At 45.7% G+C, this 27,048-nt stretch overlaps 1 protein-coding gene across 1 annotated transcript in view; it reads right to left on the bottom strand.

Annotated features, from left to right (window-relative positions):
* Window positions 1-7,678: 7,678 nt before the first annotated feature.
* The window catches only part of LOC141106451 (uncharacterized), an 83,689-nt gene continuing 64,319 nt past the window's right edge, over window positions 7,679-27,048 (bottom strand). Inside the window, exons 5-7 of the mRNA XM_073597240.1 lie at window positions 11,151-11,246; window positions 10,955-11,070; window positions 7,679-8,622 (exon numbers count right to left, since the gene is read on the bottom strand). Of these exons, the coding sequence (XP_073453341.1) occupies window positions 8,616-8,622; window positions 10,955-11,070; window positions 11,151-11,246 (219 nt within the window). The 3' untranslated portion in view covers window positions 7,679-8,615. The remainder of the gene's footprint in view (window positions 8,623-10,954; window positions 11,071-11,150; window positions 11,247-27,048) is intronic.

Genomic DNA, 27,048 nt, shown 5'->3' with positions numbered 1-27,048 from the left:
ATATTGCTCACACAGGCCATGGGCATATGTGGAATTGCACCCCAAAATACATTTAGCTGCTTCTCCTGAGTATGGGGATACCACATGTGTGGGACTTTTTGGGAGCCTAGCCGCATACGGGGCCCCGAAAACCAATCACTGCCTTCAGGATTTCTAAGGGCGTACATTTTTGATTTTACTCCTCACTACCTATCACAGTTTTGAAGGCCATAAAATGCCCAGATGGCACAACCCCCCCCCAAATGACCCCATTTTGGAAAGTAGACACCCCAAGCTATTTGCTGAGAGGCATGTTGAGTCCATGGAATATTTTATATTTTGACACAAGTTGCGGGAAAGTGACAATTTATTTATTTTTTTTTTATTTTTTTGCACAAAGTTGTCACTAAATGATATATTGCTCACACAGGTCATGGGCATATGTGGAATTGCACCCCAAAATACATTCTGCTGCTTCTCTTGAGTACGGGGATACCACATGTGTGGGACTTTTTAGGAGCCTAGCCGCGTACGGGACCCCGAAAACCAATCACCGCCTTCAGGATTTCTAAGGGTGTACATTTTTGATTTCACTCTTCACTGCCTATCACAGTTTCGGAGGCCATGGAATGCCCAGGTGGCACAAACCCCCCCCAAATGACCCCATTTTGGAAAGTAGACACCCCAAGCTATTTGCTGAGAGGCATGGTGAGTATTTTGCAGCTCTCATTTGTTTTTGAAAATGAAGAAAGACAAAAAAAAAAATTTTTTTTTTCTTTTTTTAATTTTCAAAACTTTGTGACAAAAAGTGAGGTCTGCAAAATACTCACTATACCTCTCAGCAAATAGCTTGGGGTGTCTACTTTCCAAAATGGGGTCATTTTGGGGGGTTTGTGCCACCTGGGCATTCCATGGCCTCCGAGACTGTGATAGGCAGTGAAGAGTGAAATCAAAAATTTACGCCCTTAGAAAGCCTGAAGGCGGTGCTTGGTTTTCGGGGTCCCATACGTGGCTAGGCTCCCAAAAAGTCTCACACATGTGGTATCCCCGTACTCAGGAGAAGCAACAGAATGTATTTTGGGGTGTAATTTCACATATTCCCATGGCATGTTTGAGCAATATATCATTTAGTGACAACTTTGTGCAAAAAAAAAAAAAAAATAATAATAATTTGTCTCTTTCCCGCAACTTGTGTCACAATATAAAATATTCCATGGACTCGACATGCCTCTCAGCAAATAGCTTGGGGTGTCTACTTTCCAAAATGGGGTCATTTGGAGGGGTTTGAACTGTCCTGGCATTTTATGCACAACATTTAGAAGCTTATGTCACACATCACCCACTCTTCTAACCACTTGAAGACAAAGTCCTTTCTGACACTTTTTGATTACATGAAAAAATTATTTTTTTTTGCAAGAAAATTACTTTGAACCCCCACACATTATATATATTTTTAAAGCAAATGCCCTACAGATTAAAATGGTGGGTGTTTAATTTTTTTTTTTCACACAGTATTTGCGCAGCGATTTTTCAAACGCATTTTTTGGGGAAAAAACACACTTTTTTACATTTTAATGCACTAAAACACACTATATTGCCCAAATGTTTGATGAAATAAAAAAGATGATCTTAGGCCGAGTACATGGATACCAAACATGACATGCTTTACAATTGCGCACAAACGTGCAGTGACAACAAAATAAATACATTTTTAAAAGCCTTTAAAAGCCTTTACAGGTTACCACTTTAGATTTACAGAGGAGGTCTACTGCTAAAATTACTGCCCTCGATCTGACCGTCGCGGTGATACCTCACATGCATGGTGCAATTGCTGTTTACATTTGACGCCAGACCGACGCTTGCGTTCGCCTTAGCGCGAGAGCAGGGGGGACAGGGGTGCTTTTTTTTTTTTTTTTTTTTTTTCTTTATTATTTTTTTGCTTTTTTATCTTATTTTAAAACAGTTCCTTTCATTTTTTTTTTTTTTTAATCATTTTTATTGTTATCTCAGGGAATGTAAATATCCCCTATGATAGCAATAGGTAGTGACAGGTACTCTTTTTTGAAAAAATTGGGGTCTATTAGACCCTAGATTTCTCCTCTGCCCTCAAAGCATCTGACCACACCAAGATCGGTATGATAAAATGCTTTCCCAATTTCCCAATGGCGCTATTTACATCCGGCGAAATCTAAGTCATAAAATGCTCGTAGCTTCCGGTTTCTTAGGCCATAGAGATGTTTGGAGCCACTCTGGTCTCTGATCAGCTCTATGGTCAGCTGGCTGAATCACCGGCTGCATTCTCAGGTTCCCTGTTGAGACAGGAGAGCCAGAGAAAAACACGGAAGACGGTGGGGGGGGGGATGGGCATTCTCTCCCACTGCTTGTAAAAGCAGTCTAGAGGCTAATTAGCCGCTAGGATTGCTTTTACATGAAAGCCGACCGCTGGCTGAAAAGAATGATACCAAGATGATACCTAAACCTGCAAGCATCATTCTGGTATAACCACTCAAAGTCGTGAATGCTGTACCTGAAGACAAAAATATGGTTAACAATAAAGCACAGTAAACGGTAAAGTATAAAAAATTGCAGACCTGAAAAGCAAACATGATAAAACATAATAACAATAAAACATTGCAGAATAGAATACAGTAAAAAAGAGCAGAACAATAGAGAGAATAGAGAGAGAGAGAATAGAGAGAGAACAATAAAACGACAACTATTATTTTTTATTTTATATTTTTGTTTGTGTTTTTTTTTTTTACACTTTTTTTGTAACTGTAACTTTTATAACTGTAACCGGTTCCAGGTTCGGGTCTCTCAAAATGCGATGGCATCTTGGGAGACCCTGTGAAAGTGTGTCCTAGTCTGTGCAATGCTGTACCCTACGCTAATACTCAACTAGTGAATGGTAGCGTTCAAAACATTCACCAATGCAAAGACCAGGATTGTCAGGACAGGAGGGACAATAATAGCGGGTGTCACGCCTATATCCGCGCTTGCTGCAGACACAACATCTTTTTTGGGGGGGGTTCGTTGGGTAGGGGTACTCGGGAGGACATAAAAATGCCTCTCATGCAGCCGACTGCATTTGGTTGGGGATGTGAATGGGGGAAGTACGGGCGCTGCAGAAGTGGTGGGTTCCCAATTAGGATTGGCGAATGCAGCAGGAAGGGCACTATGGACACGACGGGCCTGTGTTTGTCTTCTTGGTGGCAGCGGGACACTATTTGTGCTTGCCACCTCACCAGCTTGAACTGCACTTATGGGACTCGCCACGTCACCAAGTGTTACTGCAGTGCTGGTTTGACTACGACCGGGGTGTACTAGGCCGCTGGCGCTTGCCAGTTCACCAAAACGCTACCAAAAAAACTGTTAACGATCGCAGGGATCAGGCCTGACTCTGCGAACGCTGCAGTTATGCATTTAGTGTTTTGTAAGTGACAGTGATCGATCGATACTGCACTTGGGTGGGCTGGGCCGGGCGGAGGGGCAAAACGCAGGTGCTAGCAGGTATCTGGGCTGATCCCGCTAACACTGCGTTTTTGGGAACCCTAAACTGCTGGGGACGCCAGTATAGATCTGATCGGATCAGATATTGATCAGTTCAGATACTATACCACTAAGGGAGGTGTACGGTGCGTGCGTGGGTGTTAGCGCTACTGGCACTAACCTGACGCTGCCTGGGGCTGGTGCTTGCCAGTTCACCAAAACGCTACAAAAAAAACTGTTAGCGATCGCAGGGATCAGGCCTGACTCTGCGAACGCTGCAGTTATGCGTTTAGTGTTTTGTAAGTGACAGTGATCGATCGATACTGCACTTGGGTGGGCTGGGCTGGGCCGGGCGGAGGGGTAAAACGCAGTTGCTAGCAGGTATCTGGGTTGATCCCGCTAACACTGCGTTTTTGGGAACCCTAAACTGCTGGGGACGCTAGTATAGATCTGATCGGATCAGATATTGATGCGTTCAGATACTATACCACTAAGGGAGGTGTACGGTGCGTGGGTGTTAGCGCTACTGGCACTAACCTGACGCTGCCTGGGGCTGGTGCTTGCCATTTCACCAAAATGCTACCAAAAAAACTGTTAGCGATCGCAGGGATCAGGCCTGACTCTGCGAACGCTGCAGTTATGCATTTAGTGTTTTGTAAGTGACAGTGATCGATCGATACTGCACTTGGGTGGGCTGGGCCGAGCTGGGCGGAGGGGCAAAATGCAGGTGCTAGCAGGTATCTGGGCTGATCCCGCTAACACTGTGTTTTTGGGAACCCTAAACTGCTGGGGACGCTAGTATAGATCTGATCGGATCAGATATTGATCTGTACAGATACTATACCACTAAGGGAGGCGTATGCTGCGTGCGTGGGTGTTAGCGGTACTGGCGCTAATCTGACGCGGCCTGGGGCGACGCATATCACCGTCGGGTGATCAGGGGGCTAAATCTTTATTCGGTAATAAACGGCGGGTGCCCTGACACTATAAAAAATAAACAAACTAACCAGCGTCACCCGTAACGGTTATACAGTGATCAGTGGTGAAAGGGTTAACTAGGGGGCAATCAAGGGGTTAAAACATTTATTAGGTAGTATATGGGGGTCCCTGTCGCTATAAAACGCTGACGGCGAACCTAAATATTTACGTCCCTAACTAGCGTCACCAGCGACACTAATACAGCGATCAGAAAAATGATCGCTTAGCGACACTGGTGACAGGGGGTGATCAAGGGGTTAAAACTTTATTAGGGGGGGTTAGGGGGGTACCCTAGACCTACAGGGGGCCTAACACTCACTGCCCTGACACTGTAACTGTCACAAACTGACACCAATACAGTAATCAGAAAAAAAAAAAAAAAAAAAAAAAACAAACCTGCTTGGTGTCAGTTTGTGACGGGGGGGTGATTGGGGGGGATCGGGGGGCGATCGGGGGGGGGATCGGGGTGTTTAGTGTGCCTGGCATGTTCTACTGTGTGTAGTGTGTTGGTGCACTTACATTGCAGTCTTCTCTCCTCGGCCCGGAACGGAAAATACCGAGCCGAGGAGAGATGACATCATTTCCTCTGCCTCTGTGTACAATACAGAGGCAGGGAAATGATCCCATTGGCTGAGAGCGATCGCGAGGGGGGGGCCACGAATGGATGGCCTCCCCCTCACCTCCGATCGCCGTGGGAGATTTGCCGACCGCCGCAAGCACCGGGGGGGGGTCCGATCAGACCCCCCACCCGCGGGCAGGCAAGGACGTACATATACGTCCTTTTGCCTGCCCGTGCCGCTCTGTCGACGTATATAGTCGTGCGGCGGTCGGCAACTGGTTAACAGTTGTTTCAGCAAGAGGAAGGATCTTCTGAGCAGGAATAATTCAATAGACTGGATCAGGCAGCAATGCACTGTGGGAACTGTAGTGCAGAAGAGAAACTCTGTTCTGCTGATCAAAAGCTTTTGAACTACATTCCCTAGAGAGGAGATTGTCAGATGGGGAAAAAGCTGCATGCAGGTGTTAGTGTTTGTAATGAAAATTTACAAGGTGATTCCATAATTTTTTCCTCAGAATTGAGTGATTCCATAATTTATTCCCTGTGATTGTTCTATAAATCTAACTGTTACTGGCCACCACAATTATTTTTCTAGATTTCTTTTAGTGTTTCTTAAAGCCAGAAAGTTGCCATTTGAAATGCCTTTAGTTTTTGGCCATGTCTGTGATCTGCTTTTTTTCTACAACAATAAACAACTGAAGGAACATCCTCAGGGACTGGTGATTCCATAATTTTTGCCATGGGTTGTATTAGTTCTGAGCTGATAGTGGTGCTGGATATCTTTCAATTGTAAAGACCAGTACTCTTGATTCTTGTTTGCGTAATCCCCACCTATTTGTAATAGAATGCAGTATATGCAAAGGGTATATCAGCAGAATTACAGAGGGTATATCAGCAGATGGTGTGTGCTGGAGAGGATTGTGGAGGGTATAGTATGGAAAGGTCGAGCTAGTGCACTGGGGAAAGAGGTACAACACAAGGATGTGGCGAGTGCATCCTGATGTGCACACGGGTGAAAACACAATTACTTGTGTAGTATAATGGACTGTAGTAGCTAATAGTGTAAGCAACGCTGTGTTCTGGAAACATTACAGGCAACTTCTCATCTACCGTTGAATATTAACAGAGCCAGACTTCATGCCTCTCCACCATTCAGGAGAAGCCTTGTATTTTTTTCAGTGACTACAAGGCCTCCTCTTACCGGCTAAGGTGGAATTTGTGACATCATCCACCTGGTTCTTCATCTTGGCCAATCATGCTACAGATAAAGCATGCAGTCATAGTCAAGACATGCTGCAAAGCTTCCATTTTCCTTATCCTCTACACCAGGGGTCTCCAAACTATGGCCCTCCAGTTCAGGAACTACAATTCCCATCATGCCTAGTCATGTCTGTGAATGTCGGAGTTTTACAATGCATCATGGGACGTGTAGTTCCAGAACAGCTGGAGGGCCATAGCTTGGAGATCCCTGATCTACACCCAAGGACCAAATGGAGTATTCCAAAGTCACTGTCATATTTATAGAACCAGTTTGAGTTGATGGGTGCTTTGCGACATAGCCAGTAATCATGTTGAAAGCAGCTATTAAATTATACTTAGTTAGCATTAGGGGCCTAATATTAGCTACACATTCCTCACACCAATATATCACCATTACCAGCCTGGTGTATGTATCAAGTTGCAGTCACATGGCTATATGCATTAATAGTATGCATGGTCAGAGAAATTAGGAACTGTCATTCATTCATTATATGAATAGGATGGTATTTGACAATGGGAGAGATTTACTAAAACTGGTTCAGCTTTGCATGGTAGCCAATCAGCTTTTAACTCCAGCTTGTTCAGTTTGGCTTAACCTGGAAGCTGATTGGTTTCTATGCAGAGTTGCACCAGCTTTTGCTTTAGTAAACAACCCCCAATATCTGGCAAAGTCTATTTTTTCTTATATTACAGTTGCTTCGGCGTCTAGCAGAAACGTTGCTGGGATCCTCAAGGACCTGGGGCACCACCTGGAATGGAGAGTGGTGGTATGTACAGTTACTTGATACTAGCCTGGACAGGGTTTTATTCATTCTCAATGAAAGGTTGAAAGGGAGAGGCTTCTGCTGAAATCGGAACAATAGGATGCAAACTGAAAAATTTGGGGGGTTCAGTGGTATAACTATAACAGCGACTATGGGGCCTAGAGTGTAGGTGGAGGATCCATTAGGAATGCTGTTGAAGAATATTAAGCATCCTAAATGTGTGTGAACATGCACATTTTTTGGCTAAATAATTAGTTAGCTTTACACGTGTAATTAGCGCCGATTGCATGCAAATATGTGGCCTCTCAGCAGGTGGGCCTTGGCACTGAGCAGCCGCATATTTGCGTGCAATATTGCAAAAACAGCTGTGCCAAGAGCGCGCGCTCTGTGTGCTCCCAAAACAGTTATTGGCAGCTCATTGAAAGGAATTTTCAGTCGTATAACAGCCAATCACGGAGGTCACATGATCATAAATCCCACCTCCCGACATCCAAAACCCCTTAAAGGATTGGGAGGTGTTGGCGCCAAGGGGTTAAAGAGGGATTAAACTGTGCCTCACAAAAAGAAAACTAATGGCAATCAGCTAAACTTTTTCCCCATGATTGATTTATCATACCTTATTTTCCCCAGTGTCTGTGTAGAGGCAATAATCTTGGTAGAGGCAGGGCTTTGCTTTCTCATGTCAGAGACTCTAGCAAGGAGAACAGAGAAAAGCATAATAGTGACATTACCAAAGGAGACTAGCAGTCAGAGGCAGCATTACCTTATATTCACACTGAAGATATACAGCAGGTCAATCTTTACTTTTTGAGTTCAGGTGCAAAATTGAAACAAATAATTTCTACAAGGCTGTTGGCACTTTTAAATTACCATACTTAACCATATTTTACAAATTTTTTCATCTTTTATTGCACACATAATTTAAAAACATAAAACACTAAATATGATTCAAGAAGGTTTAAAAATTCATATTTCATAAAAGTTGTTCATTTTCAGATTTCTGACCCTCATCCCCCATTCAGCGCAAGAAGTGTCTCACAAATATTTTCATGAAGTTTCAGCATTCTCAAATGTATTCCTTTCTCTAGTCAAAAGTGACAACTGCCATGGGGGAGAAGAACCCCACTTGCTGTCAGAAGGGGGGGGGGGGGGTTGCAACCATGTTACATGTTACACTTTAAATATGGGTGTAACATTGTCTACAAGGAGTTAGCCTTTAACACCTCTAAGCTCAGTTATTTTTCAAATATTTCTCATTTTAAAGTAAAACTCGTTTCTTTATGGCAATCAGAATATTCCTACTGGATAATATTTAAATCATGTTTGGAAATTACGACAGAAAATAATTTCAATAAAAAGAATTTAGAGATACAGCATATGAATCTGGCTTCAATGATAATCACATACATTTTATTTTTATTGAAAATATTAGAATGACAATATTGTTCAGGTTACACGACATGTCAAATTTTTAGAAGCATTGCCTCTTTTTCCATTTACATGAAATCCGTTATCGATCATCCCATTGGATCGTCCATGTACTTAGACTCAGGCAGAGCTGTATTCATAGTCATCCTAAGAAGACGTCATATGCTAAGGAAATAAAGTGAAAGTGCTGAGAATGTTAAGTGACAAGCAAAAATAATTGTTTAAATGTTAAAAACTTATAAGAAAGAAAATTTAAAAATGTTGTGTGTATAATATAGAAATATATACACACACATACAGTATATTAATAGTCTATATATTTTAAAAGTTTTGGATAGAGTAGAGAACTGTTGAAACTCTTGTCAGGTTTCTTTTGTTTTTTTCTGTCTCAGGTGGGGAGATTCACCTTCTCTATTTATTACTAGGACAGAAAGGTTATCCAAAATTTTACACTCATCACTGTAACAAAAATTTGGTGGGATAGTAGACAGTATGTACAGGAGAGGAGTGTGAACGGTATGATACTGAGCAGTATGTACAGGAGAGGAGTGTGGAGGGTATGACAGTGGGCAGTATGTACAGGAGAGGAGTGTGGAGGGTATGACAGTGGGCAGTATGTACAGGAGAGGAGTGTGGAGGGTATGACAGTGGGCAGTATGTACAAGAGAGGAGTGTGGAGGGTATGACAGTGGGCTGTACGTACAGGAGAGGAGTGTGGATGGTATGATACTGAGCAGTATGTACAGGAGAGGAGTGTGGAGGGTATAACAGTGGGCAGTATGTACAGGAGAGGAGTGTGGAGGGTATGACAGTGGGCAGTATGTACAGGAGAGGAGTGTGGAGGGTATGACAGTGGGCTGTACGTACAGGAGAGGAGTGTGGATGGTATGATACTGAGCAGTATGTACAGGAGAGGAGTGTGGAGGGTATGACAGTGGGCAGTATGTACAGGAGAGGAGTGTGGAGGGTATGACAGTGGGCAGTATGTACAGGAGAGGAGTGTGGACGGTATGATACTGAGCAGTATGTACAGGAGAGGAGTGTGGAGGGTATGACAGTGGGCAGTATGTACAAGAGAGGAGTGTGGATGGTATGATACTGAGCAGTATGTACAGGAGAGGAGTGTGGAGGGTATGACAGTGGGCAATATGTACAAGAGAGGAGTGTGGATGGTATGATACTGAGCAGTATGTACAGGAGAGGAGTGTGGGGGGTATAGCAGTGGGCAGTATGTACGGGAGAGGAGTGTGGAGGGTATGACAGTGAGCGTTATGTAAAGGAAAGGAGTGTGTAGGGTATGACAGTGGACGGTATGTACAAGAGAAGAGTGTGGGGAGTATCACAGTGGGCAGTATGTACAGGAGAGGAGTGTGGAGGTATGACCGTGTGGGGAATGTCTGTGGGTGGAGGTGAGTTACTTGGGGAAGGATGACTTTCAGTGGGGGTGTCTGTGGAGTAACCAGGGAGGGATGTTGGGGAGGTGGTGGATGAAAGCGACTAAGGAATAATGTCTGTCAATTGGGGGGTAGGAAGAAGCTGGGAGTGATGCCTGTCAGCAGAAGGTATGGAGAGGCCTGTGGTATGTATGTATGTATGTATGCTGGGGGTGGGAATTGGTTGATGAATGATATAGGTCATCTATGGGTTGGGAAATGGTTGGTCATTGATATAAGTTGGGGGGCGTGGTAACATGGGAAGTGTCTGGGAAGTAATGGAATGGACGTTGTGTGTCAGTGTTTAGGTCTCTTCCACATTTGCGGTAATGCTTACCACCTCTGAAAAGAAATCTGTGGTGGATTGCTTTTTAGAGGGTGATATAGCAGCAGCTGACAGGCATTCAGGAGGTGCTACCGCTGCCTTCTGGTTTGTGTTTTTACTTTCTGTTTAAATTGCTGAATAGCAGTTTGACATTGTAAGACCACACAACAACTGTGAACCAAGCGTTTGGCTCGCAGTTGCAGAGTGGACCTATTAAACTCAATGGGTGAGCTTGAGAGGCAGCTATGCCAATCAAACTCTGCTGCCTTAGGTAAAAATGCCAGAGCTGCGACTGGATGGGTAGGATTTGGGTGGGTGTTTTAAGGTGAAGTTGCACTTTAGATAAACCTTTGTAAATTGGCCCCATAGTGGTGTGTAATACATACTGTAAAGGTATGGTAAGTTTTCATTTAATCGGACCAATAAAAATATTGTTTCTATTGATAGTTTAATTTTTATATTGCTATTACGTCGCTTGGGCATGGTAACAAAAATTTCACTTCTCTATTACTACCTGTACTTATTTATGCCTGTAAGTTAGGTGTTTCTTCCAGGAACATGACTGTGAGTGTGATTATCTGGGCTTAGAAGGTTCAGAATTGTTTCAAGTGTGAGATACCATAAATAGGATGTCGGTACCCGGCATAATCTGTAACACCTTCACCCCCCACTCCCAAAACCCACACATTTACACAAATGAAGGTCTACTTAATAAAAACATTTCCATGTTGTTCCCTACCTTGAAAGATGGCAGTTACGAGTTATTACATAGGTTCCCGTGTAGGTCAGATCACAACGCACAGCGTTATTAGTGAAATCTGATTCCAGGACTTGGAAATTGGGGTTCACAGAGACCTGAAATAATCATTTTGATTTGGTTTGTATCACATTATATAAATATAGGTGCATGTAGACAAAATACCTCCTCTACTCACTTTAAGGATATACTTCCCAGGGGGAACATCAGTTATATCAATCCACTGACAGTCAATATTGGCATGATATGTATCATAACATCCTGGACTAAGCCCCTGAAATACAAGAACACAGTATTATTCTGGTTAGCATCTTGTAAGAAGAGAATCGACAACGATTTTATTTACAGGCATCATGCCGTACCATTCAAAAGCTATATACTGCAAACAAAACAAACTTTAATGAACTACAGAAATTTTTTTTTTTAATCTGTCGGGTTACAATTATGCCCCTTTCATACTGGGGCAGTGCGGGCACCGGCGGTAAAACGGCGCTATTTTTAGCGCCACTTTACCGTCCTTTTAGCAGCGCTATTTGGTCGCTAGCAGGGCAGTTTTAACCCACGCTAGCGGCCAAAAGGGTTAAAACCGCCCACAAAGCGCATGCTTTTCCGGCGGTATAGTCACGCTGCCCCATAGATTTCAATGGGCAGGAGCGGTGAAAGAGCAGTGTCTACACTGCTCTTTCACCGCTTCAAAGATGCTGCTTGCAGGAGTTTTTTTAACGTCCTGCAAGCGCACCGCTCCAGTGTGAGCGTCTATGGGAATTGTGCGTCTATGGGAATGTTTGACCATTCTTCCAGAAGCATATTTGTGAGGTCAGGCACTGATGTTGGACGAGAAGTTCTGGCTCACAGTCTCCGCTCTATCGGGTTGAGGTCAGGACTCAAGTTCCTCCACCCCAAACTCGCTCATCCGTGTCTTTATGGACCTTGCTTTGTGCACTGGTCCAAATCATTGGGTGGAGGGGGGGATTATAGTGTGGGGTTGTTTTTCAGGGCTTGGGCTTGGCACCTTAGTTCCAGTGATGGGAACTCTTAAGGCGTCAGCGTACCAAGACATTTTGGACAATTTCATGCTCCCAACTTTGTGGGAACAGTTTGGGGATGGCCCCTTCCTGTTCCAACATGACTGTGTACCAGTGCACAAACAAGGTCCATAAAGACATGGATGAGCGAGTTTGGGTTGGAGGAAATTGGCTGGCTTGCACAGAGTCCTGACCTCAACCCAATAGAACACCTGTAGGATGAATTAGAGCGGAGACTGCGAGTCAGGCCTTCTCATCCAGATCAGTGCCTGACCTCACAAATGCGCCTCTGGAAGAATGGTCAAACATTCCCATAGACACACTTCTAAACCTTATTGACAGCCTTCCCAAATGTTGAAGCTGTTATAGCTGCAAAGGGTGAGCCAACTCAATATTGAACCCTACAGACTAATACTGGGATGCTATTAAAGTTCATGTAAAGGCAGGTGTCCCAATACTTTTGACAATATAGTGTATATTCAAGCACAGAATAATAACTGTTTATCCTGCCAGAAATCTTGTTTCTTGGTAAATTCCTATGCACTAAACTAAAATCTTAATTAATGTTGTCAGCCTTCCAGTTCCCAGCTATCTTATGTGTACCAAACAAAACCTCTTACCTATAGTAGATATGTGAAAATGGAAAGTATTTAGTTCAAATCAGGACAGCAGATAAAGAAAGAAGCCATTGGGTTTGAAATATGTTGCCACACCCCCTGTCATGCCCCTGCCAAACCCACTCTCTCCTCCAGTCTATGACTTGTCTCCTGGGACTCCCCAGCTGTCATGTGCCTGCTCTGAGTGTGCTGAGCAGTGCCTCTCTGCAGCCTAGCTTCTCTTCAGCACACAGTGTTCCAGTGTTTTGCCCACTGTTTTTGTCAGTTTTGCCCACTGACAAAGAAATGATCAGTCTGTAATTTTAATGGTAGGTTTATTTTAACAGTGAGAGACAGAATAACAACACAAATATCCAGAAAAACGCATTTCAAAAAAGTTAATAGTAAATAGTAAATTGATTTGCATTTTAATGAGTGAAATTAGTATTCGACCCCTTCGTAAAACATGACTTAGTAGTTGGTGGCAAAACCTTGTTGGCAATCACAGAGGTCAGATGTTTCTTGTAGCTGGCCACCAGGTTTGCACACATCTCAGGAGGGATTTTGTCCCACTCCTTTTTGCAGATCCTCTCCAAGTCATTAAGGTTTCGAGGCTGAAACTCGTATGGTAACTCAAACCTTCAGCTCCCTCCACATATTTTTTATGGGATTAAGGCCTGGAGACTGGCTAGGCCACTTCAGGACCTTTAATGTGCTTCTTCTTAAGCCACTCCTTTGTTGCCTTGGCCATGTGTTTTAGGTCATTGTCATGTTGGAATACCCATCCACAACCCATTTTCAATGCCCTGGCTGAGGGAAGGAGGTTCTCAGCCAAGATTTGACGGTACATGGGCCCGTCCATCATCCCTTTCACGTGGTGATATTGTCCTGTCCCCTTAGCAGAAAAACACCCCTAAAGCATGTTTCCACCTCCATCTTTGACTGTAGGGATGGTGTTCTTAGGGTCAAAGTCAGCATTTTCAGGTGAAAATATGGATAATTGACAGTTACTTACCGGTAACTGCTTTTCTAGGATATCTTCCATCACGGCACAACCTGAGAGATGACTGGTCCACTGAAACACAATCGACACGAGGTTAAAAGGCCCCTCCCTTCCCCTGCACCTCAGTTCTCCCAAAGTGATAGGTTATCCGGGTGCGAGAGAGAAACTCTTCCCGTAGTACTTACATCAAACCATGGGTGGGAAGTATGCCTGCCGTCCTGGAAGATATCCTAGAAAAGCAGTTACCGGTAAGTAACTGTCAATTTTCTCTAGTCATCTTCCAGGATGGCACAACCTGAGAGGATGGACAAGAAGTTCAAGGCCTACCTTAGGGTGGGACCACCGCTTGTAAGACCTTCCTTCCAAATGTCAATTCCTGAGGCGATAGCAGTTCCGCTCTATAGTGCTTCAAGAAGGTGTGCTGCTTCGCCCATGTGGCTGTTCTACAGACCTGCTCTATTGAGGCCCCAGCTCTTTCAGCCCAAGAGGCTGCCAAAGATCGTGTTGAATGGACTTTAAGGTTAACTGGTACTGGGGAACCTGTCTGTTCATAAGCCATTCCTATGGTTTGTCTGATCCACCTAGCCACAGTAGAACTAGATGCCTGCCCTCCCTTTTTAGGGCCGCTAAATAGAACCAAACGGTGACTCGACTTCCTGAAATCTTTCACTTTAAGTATGTCAGAAAGCACTTCCTGACATCTAATAAATAAAATGTTTCCTCTCTCTCGTTTTTCGGCTTTCACAAAAGGAGTGCAAAATGATCTCTTGAGATTAATGAAACTGTGATGTGACCTTGGGAAGATATAGTGGGTCTTGTCTCAGCATCACTCTATCTTTCAGTACCAACAGAAAAGGCAACTTAATCAACAGGGCCTGCAGGTCGCTTACCCTTCTGGTTGTAGTGATGGCCACGAAAAAGGCTAACTTAAGTGTCAAAAATTTAACTGTGATCTCCTGAGCTGGTTTGAAAGGCGCTTTTGTCAACGCCTCCAGGACCAGCGTTAGATTCCATGGTGGGAATCTATTAATCTTTACGGGGGTTAACCTCTACCTTGCTAGTAGAAATCTCTTAATCAGGGGCTCTAGCGCGAGCCTCTGGTCCAGAAATACAGACAGGGCTACTATCTGTACCTTCAGGGTGTTCGGCGCAATCCCCTGATCCACTCCAGCCTGTAAGAATTCAAGTACCACTGGTACCGAAGGATTAGAAACCTCTCTATCCTGGCACCAATGTGAGAAGAAATTCCAGATTCTTAAATAGATCTTCCTAGTGACCGGTTTCCGGCTACCTAGGAAGGTCTCAATTACTCTATTGGAGCATCCTTTGTCTCTGAGAATCTCCCTCTTGAGCCATGCCGTCAACTTAAAGAACCACAGGTCGGGGTGAAGGACTGGCCCTTGTAGAAGGAGATCCCACCTGGGCGGGAGACGGAATGGAGGAGAAACCAACCATTTTCTCAGAGTAGCAAACCATGTCCTCTTTGGCCACCAGGGGGCTATCAGGATCAGCTTGCACTCTGAGTGGGCCAACCTCTTTAGAACCCGAGGTATTAAGGCTAGTGGTGGAAACCATATGCTAGGTAGCAATCCCAGTCCTGAGATAGAGCATCTACTCCCTGAGATCCCCCCTCTCTGGTGAGAGAGAAAAAACGCTCCAACTTTCTGTTCCCTTTATGGGCGACAAGGTGTATCTCTGGAATTCCAAACATCTGACCTATCTGGAGAAATATGTCCTGGTTTAACTTCCATTCCCCCTGGTGGATGGGCTGTCGGCTTAAGCAATCTACCACCACATTGGTGGTCCCCTTTATGTGGACCGCCGATATGGACTGAAGGTTTCCTTCGGCCCAATTTAGAATATCCAAAGCCAGGTTCAGTATCTTCCTGGACCTCAAGCCACCCTGACGGTTCAGATAAGAGACAGCTGCCACGTTGTCCGACAGGGCTTGGACCTCTAGTCTCTGAATCCTGCCTCCGAAAGCCTTCAATGCCTGACCCACTGCAAGGAGCTCCCTGTGGTTGGAGGAGGCCCATGCTTGGGTCGGGGTCCAGGATCCCTGTGCTTGTAGGTCTCCCAAGTGAGCGCCCCAACCCCAAGTGCTTGCATTGGTAGTAATGCTTATAGGGTTCCACTGGGCCCAGGAAGGACCCAGCGTGAGCCTGTCCTGACCCAGCCACCAATTTAGGGTGGCCCTTACCCTTGCTGGAATGGACACCTTTCCGTCCAGCGACTCCCTCTTTTTGTCCCTGGAGGATAGTAGGAAAAATTGCAGCTCCCTGAAATGGAGCTGAGCCCAGGGAACCGCTGGAATACATTCTCTGTGAGAAAAAGTTTCTGAGCCCCTGCATCCACCAGATTTCCTAGGAAGGTTTTTATTTGGGATGGTACGAGAGAAGATTTCTCCTGGTTCACTATCCAGCCCAAGGTCTCCAGAGTGAGGATCACTCTGTCTATATTTACTCTCACTTGTTCTAGAGACTGCCCATAGATCAGGAGGTCGTCTAGATGGGGTATAAGGGATACCCCTTGTAGATGCAGGTAAGCTACAACCTCTGCCAGGACCTTTGTGAAAACTCTTGGGCTTGCAGTTAGTCCAAAGGGAAGAGCTTGCCAGTGTTGTATCCCTTTGCTTGTAAGGACTGCAAATCTCAACAGGGACTGGTGTTCCCGGGCAATCGGGATATGGAGATACCCGTCCCTCAGATCCATTGTGGCCGTAAAAGCATCCTTCAATAGATGCTTGCGCACAGTGTATATGCTCTCCATCCGAAAGCTCTTTTGTCGCAAAAACCTGTTCAGTTTTCTGAGGTTTAATATCAGGCGAAATTTCCCTGATGGTTTTTGGACTACAAAAACATGGGAGTAAAATCCGTGGTAGAGCTCTTCCAGTGGAACGAGGATGATCACCTCCTGGTTCGCCAATCCCTGCAAGTTGTCCATCAACCCTGCTGCCCTCAAAGTATCCTTGGGGAGATGGGTCAGAATAAAGTTTTGAGGGGGAGGGGAGAGAAGTTCCAGCCGATATCCCTTTGTCAAGATCTGTAAGATATAGGGACTTTCGGAGATCTTCCTCCAATGAGGGTCAAAGCGAGAAAGTCCCTCCCCTACCCTGACGCTGGCGTCACTTTGACTGCTTGCTGGTGTCTTTTAGGTCCAGAAAAGAGCAGGCCACACTTCTGTCCGCTCTTTCCCTTCTCCCACCTTCTATTCACGTCCTTCTTGGCGTTGAATTTGCCCTGGTTAAGGGGGCACGAAAATACTTTTTGCCTTTCTCTCTCCTGGCTTTTACCGGAAACGTTTTCCCCTTTTCCGCTGATCGTGATAAGACCTGATCCAAGCCAGGCCCAAAAAGCTGGGAACCCTCAAAGGGCAACCCGCAGAGCCATGACCTGGACATATGGTCCCGTTCCCACGATTTAACCCACACGGCCCTTCTTGCGGAGTTAAGGAGGGCCGCTGATTTAGCTATGACCCTAACAGCTTCCACTGCCGCATCTGCTAAGTATGCTACATCTTATTATATGTGACTTCCTTGGAATTGCTCCCTCTAGCAACATGGCCGGAGAGCCTATCCAGCCAAGCATCCACATTCCTTGCTACGTAGGCTGACGCCAAGGCAGGAGCCATGGCTGTCGCATTGGCATCCCACGCTCTTCGCAGTAGCGTTTCAGCCCTTCTGTCCATTTGGGCTTTAATGTTACCTGAGTCCTCAAATGACAAATCAGATTTCTTGGAGACCTGTGATAGGGCTGCATCTAATTTTGGGGTCTTGAAGAACTTCTCCTCTTCTTCCTCCCCAAAGGGAAACCTCCTCTTCCAAGTTTTGAGCTTAAGGACCTTTCTCTCCAGGTCCTTCCACTCTCTCATGCTTACCTTTTTAAGAGTTTGATGAACTGGGATTACCCTGGACTGAGGTTTACCCAACCCCCTCTACATCCTATCCCGGGCTGTCGTCTGAACTGGAGGTTCTGGGATATCCTCAGAGGCATAGATTGCCCTGAGTAACTGCCCCATGTCCTCCACGGGAAAAGGTGTCTATTACGTTTAGGGCTATCACTATCCTGGCTCTCAGAGTCTGAGTTTTCCCCCTCCTCTAATGAGCTTTCATCTGACTCCTCCAGGTCCTCAAACTCATCTACTCCCGAAGTGACAGAGGACGGAGGCCTCTGCGGGGTTTTTGGACTTCTGTCGGAAGTACCCTCTTTAGAGGAAGTACCTTCTCTAGAGGACAGAGTCTCTCTGCCACTAGTGCTAGTCCCTTCTTTAGATGCTATAACTGTCTTCAGAGATTGGAGCATAGAAAACATCTCTGACTGTACTGGAAGGAAGTCCCTCATAACCTGTGAGGTTTCCTTTCCCGACAATTTATGTATGCATCTGTAACAAAAAGGTTTTACATGATCTTGTGGGAGCTTTTCTTTGCAATACCCACACCTTTTTGTTCTAGGTGGAGGAGGGTTTCTGCCTTTAGCCTTGAGGGCCCCTTGAGCAGATCCATTGGGTTCTAAGGAGACAAAAGACAAGACAGAACCCAAACGTTAACAGTCTGTACTCTTTCTCCTGCCCCCCCAAGGGGTGTGGGTAAGACCCCTCTTACCCCACCACCTGCCAGACAGAGGAGGACTTACCACCCGTGGCCTCCTCCTGGGTTGTAGGCACCGCTGTGTCCTCCTCTCTTTCCATACCTGGTCCCCGCTGGTTCAGTTCCAAGGAGCCCTGTTGTGAGGATCCAGAAGTGAGAGGGCTTGTGGGACCTCCGCCTGGCTCCACCGGATTCTTATGGCCAAGACGCCGCCGATCGGCACCACTTTCCTGGAGTCCCACCGCTGGAAGGAACGTTTTGGCCTCTAGTTTCTCCAGATCCGCCAATTTGGCTTAGACCGTAAACGGAAATGATGCCGCCCGGAAACGGAAGCTGCACCATCTTGCTCCATCCGGTCAGAATGCTCACTCCTATCTCAGGAGTGTTACCAGCATTCCCTAGGGAGCAGCAATTGCAGGAAACAGACGCCCTCCACCCCTCCAGCGAACTGGACTCCAGCTGACCCTCCGGCTCCTTCAGCCCCCATGCACCTGGTCTGGGTGGAAAGTAAGGGAGGGTGCCCACAGAAGCTCCAGGATACCCCTCTGTGCCCAGGAGGCTCCTTGCCGGGGAGAAACCCGGCCATTGGGGCTCCCTGAGAAGGGACTGAGCCTTGGCTGGACCTGCAGCCCTCCCTGGCTTTGGCGTCCAGCTGCCAGGGGGGGACTGTCCACTACCGACTCCAGGTCTGACAAAAATAACAAACGTTACGCTGCCGGGAAGCACAATCAAGAACTGAGGTGCAGGGGGAAGGAAGGGGCCTTTTAACCTCATGTGTTGATTGTGTTTCCTGTCAGGTGGACCAGTGTGCCATCCTGGAAGATGACTAGAGAAATATATTTATAAAAGACAACAAATTCAGCACCCACATTTGAGGATTTGATAAGCTGCAAAGTAAACTTTTGCTGTTGACTTTAGATGCCCTTTAGGTTAAATATAAGTGCTAGGGTAAAACTGTATAGTTAATGTGTATCTAATGGCCAAGCATTTTTTGCTTTGAATAGGGTGGTGAGGGATTAGGATCCCTGTCAGGTTTTTATTGCTAAAACAAACGTTCAAGAGGAGCATAGAACAAAGATAATTAGTAATTTGATGTTAAAGAAAGCCAACCTAATCCATAAAGCTCACTGGCTCTAATGAGGCCACACCTAGAGGACAAGGTGCCACAAGAAACTAGAGAACAAGGCAGCAAAAAAGTGCCAAAGATGGTAAATGGGTTCCAAAAAGGTTTTGAAGGCTTAAATAACTCCCCTTCATTCAGGTTTAAATACTGTGTACACTTGAGTAGACTTTGATACTAGAATGACCAAGTTAGACTAATAAGAGTATGTGTAAAAAAAAATGTCTCCAGAGTAAGTCAAGTAGCTTGACTCACTCTAGATGCTTGGGGCATACTTTAGGCCCTCAAAACACATTGGCTATATTTGATCACACAATGAACGATTAAAGTTTATTTGGACTTATTTACCATCAGTTTGGCATCACTCCCAAACTCTGAAATTGTACATTTGTGGGGTGAAATTGTTGAGGACAATGTTGTTCTCAGCAGCACCAAGGACTCGGGGTCCTCTGCTGCAGGCATTTGTGATTAATAGGGTCTTAAGGATCAAATGCCTGTACAACGACTAATACATAAAAAGGAAGGGCCACTATTAGGTAGCCATCCTATTAGACCCCCAACACAAGGGTAAAATCGGCACTCTACCCCTACCACCCCAAAGGGAAAAAATACAGCACTTTTGGGAGGTGCTGCATAAGAACTTGTTTGCCACATTTTATGATGGTGGCAAGATCCCCACCGATGACCATCATGTTCCTGGTTCTCCCATTTCTGAAGGAGGATCAGCAGAGGCAGCAACTGCCTCAGACCACTTTTAGGAGTTTTTTTTTCAACCACAGCAGCAAGGTCCACTTGCAGGCATCCCCTCACAGGCAGTATTTGGACACATGATTGCTGACTACATAGGGCAGGCATGTCCAAAGTCCGGCCCACGGGCCAATTGCGGCCCGCGTTCTGTTAATGTGGCCCCCTGGTAATTTGGATATATACTATATTTATCAGCGCTTCCTTGGAGGAGGAAGAGGCCCCCCTGAAAACAGGAGATTCTCCTGTATGTAATCTGTTGGCGCTCATCCCACCCCCCTCCCTGTCCCCTCCGAGGCTGCAGATGGGCATCGATCTGGCTGCACTGATGCAATGGTGAGGCTGCATTCAGTGGCTGCATTCATGGCAATGGTAAGGCTGCATCCATGGCACATGTGAGCCTGCATTCATGGCAATGGTGAGGCTGCATTCATGGCAATGGTGAGGCTGCATTCATGGCAATGGTGAGGCTGCATTCATGGCAATGGTGAGGCTGCATTCATGGCACTGGTGAGGCTGCATTCATGGCACTGGTGAGGCTGCATTCATGGCACTGGTGAGGCTGCATTCATGGCAATGGAGAGACTGCATTCATGGCAATGGCGAGGCTGCATTCATGGCAATGGCGAGGCCGCGGATGGGCACTGACCCTTATTTTGCTTCACAGTTCTTTATTTAAAATTAAATTCTTTTCCTGAAACTTCCCTCTTAAAGGAAAGGTGTGTGTTATACGCCGATAAATACGGTATATCCAAATAACACGCCCGAGCTCATCCTTAGTCCTGACACTCAGGGATTCCTTGGGGCCACAAAAGAGATTATCACAAAGGCAAGAGAATTCTTGTTGGGCAGTGTATTAGTGGTCAGACAAACACACTTTTAATGGTTCAAAGAATGTCAGGCTAAATGGTCGGACCTCACGCATGTTCACTTCATCAAATCTGGCCCTCTTTGAAAAAAGTTTGGACACCCCTGACATAGGGTCTAGGGCTGATGTGAAAACTGGTAGAAGCGAGGACTCCAAGAACTGTTATGCCCTGTACACACGATCGGACTTTCCGACGGAAAATGTGCGATCGGAGCTTGTTGTCAGAAATTCCGACCGTGTGTAGGCTCCATCGGACTTTTTCCATCAGAATTTCTGACACACAAAGTTTGAGAGCTGGATCTAAAATTTTCCGACAACAAAATCCGTTCGCGTAAATTCCGATCGTGTGTAGACAATTCCGACGGACAAGTGCCATGCATGCTCAGCATCAAGCAGAAGAGCCGCACTGGCTATTGAACTTCATTCTTCTCGGCTCGTTATACGTCACAGTGTTTTTGACATTCGGAATTTCCGACCAGCTTTGTGTGACCGTGTATATGCAAGACAAGTTTGAGCCAACATCCATCGGAAAAAATCAGATGGATTTTGTTGTCGGAATGTGCGATCATGTGTACAGGGCATAAGGCAGCATCCAGGCTGGACCACTGGTTGGAGCTCACACAGTATGCTTTTGAGCTTCTGCCTTGTCCTGCAGCCAGTGTACTGTCTAAGAAAGACTTTAGCGCAGAAGGAGGTTCTGTTACTGAGAGGCAAATATGCCTGCCCCCTGACAGTATGAGCCACGTCACTGTAAATAAAATGAACAAATCTTGGATTACCAATGACTACAAACCCCCTGCTGCAGATGCCACAGACTATTTTTTTTCCTTTTTTTTTTTTTTTTTTTTCGGAATAAAGTTTATTAACAACTTTTAACAGTACAACAAACAATGCACATTCCGAAGTATTACATTTTTATATATATATATATATATATATATATATATATATATATATATGTAGAATAATGTTGTTGGACATAGCCAAAGACTAACCTGAATGACCTGAAAGGTCATTAGTCGTTATATCTCACAGTCAGGGCCGTCTTTAATATTGAGTGGACCCTGGGCAAACATTTTTTTGGGGACCGCCATGCAATCCCCCCCTCCCCCCAGCATTACACAGGACTCCCTCCTCTATACTACCCAAATCATTACATAGGACCCCCATTTCCCATACTACCCCCATAATTACAGGACCCCCTCCCCTATACTACGCCCATCACTACACAGGCCCCCTCCCCCATACTACCCCCCATTAATACCCAGGATCCCTCCCACATAATTACACAGTGTAGTATGGAGGGGGGCCCCATACTACATTGCCGCTTATTAACCATGAGCGCACTGCTGTTTCTGCAGAAAAGAGGGGTATTATTATTAAGGCTGGTGAAGCGGGGAGGGGGTTATTGTTGAGGGTGGAGAAGTGGGGAGGGGGTTATTGCTGAAGGTGGAGAAGTGGGGAGGGGGGTTATTGCTGAGGGTGGAGAAGCGGGGAGGGGGGCTATTGCTGAGGGTGGAGAAGCGGGAAAGGGGGTTAATTATTAAGGGTGGAGAAGCAGAGAGGAGGGTTATTATTAAGGGTGGAGAAGAGGGGAGGGGGGTTATTGTTGAGGGTGGAGAAGCGTATAGGGAGGTTATTATTAAGGGTGGAGAAGCGGGGAGGGGTTTAATTCTTAAGGGTGGAGAAGCAGAGAGGGGGTTATTATTAAAGGTGGAGAAGCAGAGAAGGGGTTATTATTAAGGGTGGAAAAGCAGAGAGGGGGTTATTATTAAGGTTGGAGAAGCGAAGAGGGGGGTTATTATTAAGGGTGGAGAAGCGGGGAGGGGGGTTATTATTGAGGGTGGAGAAGCAGGGAGGGGGTTATTGTTGAGCCCACAGCTGTCAATCACTGCCCTGCACTACAACACCCAGCAGCCCTGCCCTGCCCTCCCCCTCCAAGCAAATCCAAGCAAATCTGCAGCAGCAGCCAAACACTGCCCTGCACTACAAGACCCCCCCAAGAAGTTCTGCAGTAGCTGAGACTCTCTGAAAAGCTATCAGAGGATATGGGAGGGGGATCCTGGCTCAGGACAGCACACAGTGTCTCAGAGGGAGACAGTTTACTCACTGTGCAGAGCGATGTCATGGGCAGCCGCCCCCAGAGGAGGGAGGGTCGGGTCAGAATGCAGCATGTCGCCGGGGAAGAGGCTCAGTCCACTCAGACTGAAATAAGGGGCAGGACCAGTAGAAGAGACACTGCGGGGACCTGACTTCACTTTACCAGTTCCGAGCTGGATAAAATGGAGGAGAAAATGAATGCACTTGACTTATCAGAATTTGGGGCTCTCCAACAATGAATGGGCCCTGGGCAGATGCCCCATTTGCCCTGCGTTATAGACGGCCATGCTCACAGTGTGTGCATCCCTAGATATGGTTTAGGAGGACATTCTCCATCATATCTCTTCCCCGGTACTTTAAATTAAACTCACTCCAAGGGTGAGGACACACTGAGCGGTTGAATTCATACGTTAATAGCCTATCAAGAATTTGGTCTAATAGAGCCAAGCCAGGGGTAGCTAGCTGGCATCCTCAGATCTTATTGAACTGGGTCGGGCTGCCTCTATGCTGATTCATTAAGCACTCATGTCTCAAAGTTAATCCCATGTTGGCTAACCACATCTCTAAAGTTGGAGAGGTTTGAGAGATCCAGTGTTGCAAGATCAGCTTACAACTTTGGAACAGTGCTCTGTACACTGCCTCTCTGATATATATATTGTTGGGAAAATTCTCCAGGTACTCTGGCAGCAGCATCGCATAGCACCTGGAGATGAACCCTTTAGTGGATGTGGATTGCTGCATCATATTGAAAAGAGGAGTGGGAGATAACACCGCCTGCTCTAAGGATGCTTGCGCTTTAATGGCATGCTGCACTTGAAAGTAGGGGAAGTACATTTTGTTTGACAATCCATTTCTGGCTTGCATCTGGGCAAATGGGAGCAACCTGGCATTGCTTAAAATGTGACAGATGTGAGTAACACCATATGCTAGCCACCGGGCTGCACACTGCAGCTTTGCCAGTTCTGAGTAAGTATTGTTGTTCCAGATGGGACTGTGACTAGTAACTCCTGACACTCTTTGTAGTTGTTTTGCTTTGAACCACATCTTATGTAGTAACCTATACGTGGGGTACCTTTTGTTGGACTTTAAGAAGAGCTGGGCCTCAAGGGCTTCTGGGAGAGTCTGAGCCTCTACACAGTGTAACACCAGGGCTAATATGGAATCAGTGTGTGTTTCCCCCTTGGCCGATACACCATTCATGCCGTTCAGCAGCTGCTGCAGCTGGGCTGCCATGTAGTGTACTACATACCAGGGGTTCAAGAAAGCTAGGCCCCCATTATCCTTGGACCTCTGGAGTTTCTCCAGCCTGACTCTAGCAGGGCCCGATTTCCATAGTAGCGAGCGCAATTTGGAATTTACCACTCAAATTATTTTAGGGGTATAACCAGAGGTGTATTGTGGAGGAAATAGAGCAGCTGGGGCATTAAGATCATTTTTGCTAAATTAGCTTAACCCGCCATCGACAGCAGTAGTTTAGACCACAATTTCACCTTATCCCTAAATCATGACAGCAGGGGAAATATGTTCAAACGGCAATAGTCCACAATCTCAGCCAAGACTATGATCCCCATATATCTGAACTGCCCCACTAGAACTCAATAACCGGGGGTCAAGAGCTCCATCCAGCAGCAACAGGGCCGATTTGGTCCAGTTAATAGTGAAGCCTGAATAAGTGCCAAATTCAGTGATTATGTCCATTACCGCCTGCAAAGAGTGGCCTGTGTCTCCCATCATAAGCAGCATGTTGTCTGCATACAACATGATCTTTTCATGGAGTACACCATATTTAAAGCCCTCAACCAGAGAGCTGGTCCTAATTTGGTTTTATTGCAAAGTCGAATAGAAGGGGGGAGAGAGGGCACCCCTGCCTAGTACCCCTACCCAGTGAAAATACCTGTGAGGTCCTGTCACCCTCATTTTTCTCCAAAGCCAAATCTTTCCAACACTGCCCACAAATAGCACCACTCCGCGCTATCAAACGCTTTGTTCGCATCCAGCGACAAAAGCGTTCTCGCCCCTCCGTTATCAGCTGGTGTTTGCATGTTTATATAAAGTCATCTGAGGTTGACAGCAGTGGATTTATTAGGCATTAAGCCAGCTTGGTCCGCATGAACGGTATCGGCAATTACTTTTTTAAGCCTCCGAGCCAGTACTTTAGCCAAAATTTTTATGTCAGCTTGTAACAAGGAAATAGGTCTATAGGAATTAGGCTCTGTAGTTGGCTTATCAGGCTTCAAAAGCAAAATAATACTAGCCCTGTTCATGGAAGGCAGTAACCGTCCATGCTCATGGGTCTCATTGAATACTTTCAGCAGCTTAGGTAAAAGGATATCAGTGTATTGTTGGAATACCTCCATTGGCAGCCCATCATCCCCAGGTGCTTTGGAGTTGGGAAAAGAGCTCCCGGATCTCCTCTAATTTAAGAGGAGCATCCAGACTTGCTCTGTGTGCATCTGATAGGATGGGTATATTGATAGACTGTAAATAACTTGATAGGGCCTCTGGGGTTTAGGAGACCTTAGAGGCATAGAGATCCAAGTAGAATTCCACTAGTTCTGCCATAACCGTTTCCAGGGAATTGGCATAGTCCCCTGTAGGAAGCTTTAGGGCACCAATCGCAGGAGCTGGGCGTACAATAACTATTTTTGCAAGCAGGCGACCAGTCTGGTCCCCCTCTTCATAAAAGGTTACCTTGGAAAAAAACCCTCTTTTTTTCAGCTTTGGAGTTAATCAGTTGTGTCAGGGCATCTTGTGCAGCGAGCCAAGCCTCGCCTGTGGGTTGTGAAATATACACCCTCTCCCTTTCCTGGACATGCTAAGTGAGAAGTTTTTCGTGACTTTTAGATTCTGTCTTTATATTATTAACTGAGGATATGAATACTCCGCTTGTATAGCATTTAAAAGTGTCCCTCTACAGCTAGTTCATGAAAATCAAGAGATTTGTCTACAAAGACACACACCACTCTGGAGGATGAGGTATGCGTGGCATGATATATCTTTTGTGCCCAGGAGTACTTTACACAGCTAAGAGTCTCTGGTGTGAGATGGGTCTCTTGGAGGCCTATTATTGCAGGATGGTACTTATGGAGGATCGTACTCACCATCACCTTCTTTAAAGGATCATGTAGTCCCCTAACGTTCCAGGTAACCAGAGGTATATCCGGCATGTGACTAATGATAAGAGCTTATTCAATGTGGCAAGTGAGATGCATCTGCATCTCATACTACTAAAGTACCTGCTTAGGCCTAGTAACTATTGTAGATGAACAAGATAGCTCCGGAAATGCAGAAAACAAAATCTCCTGAAAAATACCGAAGATTAACTCAGAAAAAAAACAGTCGAGAAGGTTGAGAAACCGTTCTTCCTGGCTATGAGTATCAATTAAATTAACTTATAATGGTGCCTTTCAGGCAAAGCTTTCCAACAGATAACACCTATCAGGTGCATTTGCATTTGGTGGTGAGGCATCTCGTAGAGAGCTTTTCACAATCCCTGATGAGGGGGTGCCTCCATCTGAGCTTATCGGTAAACATAGCAACAATTTAGTGACTCCAGTAAAAGAGTGCAGCGCCCTTCAGAACCACCGAATCAAAGGTATGTGCCCATTTGTAGAGGAAGAACAAGGAAACGGTCTCAGGTTTCAGTGTTGTCTAGGTGCCTAGCACAAAGAGAGAACTCATTCACATCCAGCCAGTCTGCAGCTGTCCTGGCTGAGTTGAAGAAGTGTGCTTGACCTCTGGCTGTAATTTGCAGCCGTGCAGGGTAGAGCATTGAATATGACGAATTAAGGCGTTGCTTGACATCCTGGAATTTGGCCTGCTTCTTCTGCACCTCAGCCAAGAATATGGGCTAAAAGGAGACTCTGGTGCTAGCCTTAAAACCTTGCTAGCCTTAAAATCTTCTCACTGTCACGGTAGTGTAGTATCCACACCAGGACTGGCCTAGGTGCGTTGCCTAGGAGAGCCCTAGCAGGAACACGATGTGTCCTTTCAACAGCGAACAGGGGGGTAAGGGCTTCTTTCCTGAATAGATCC

Source organism: Aquarana catesbeiana, linkage group LG01, assembly GCF_042186555.1.
Source record: "Aquarana catesbeiana isolate 2022-GZ linkage group LG01, ASM4218655v1, whole genome shotgun sequence".
Lineage (NCBI taxonomy): Eukaryota > Metazoa > Chordata > Amphibia > Anura > Ranidae > Aquarana > Aquarana catesbeiana.
The sequence above is the reverse complement of the archived record's forward strand: the minus strand, read 5'-3'. Positions and strand labels throughout refer to the sequence as shown.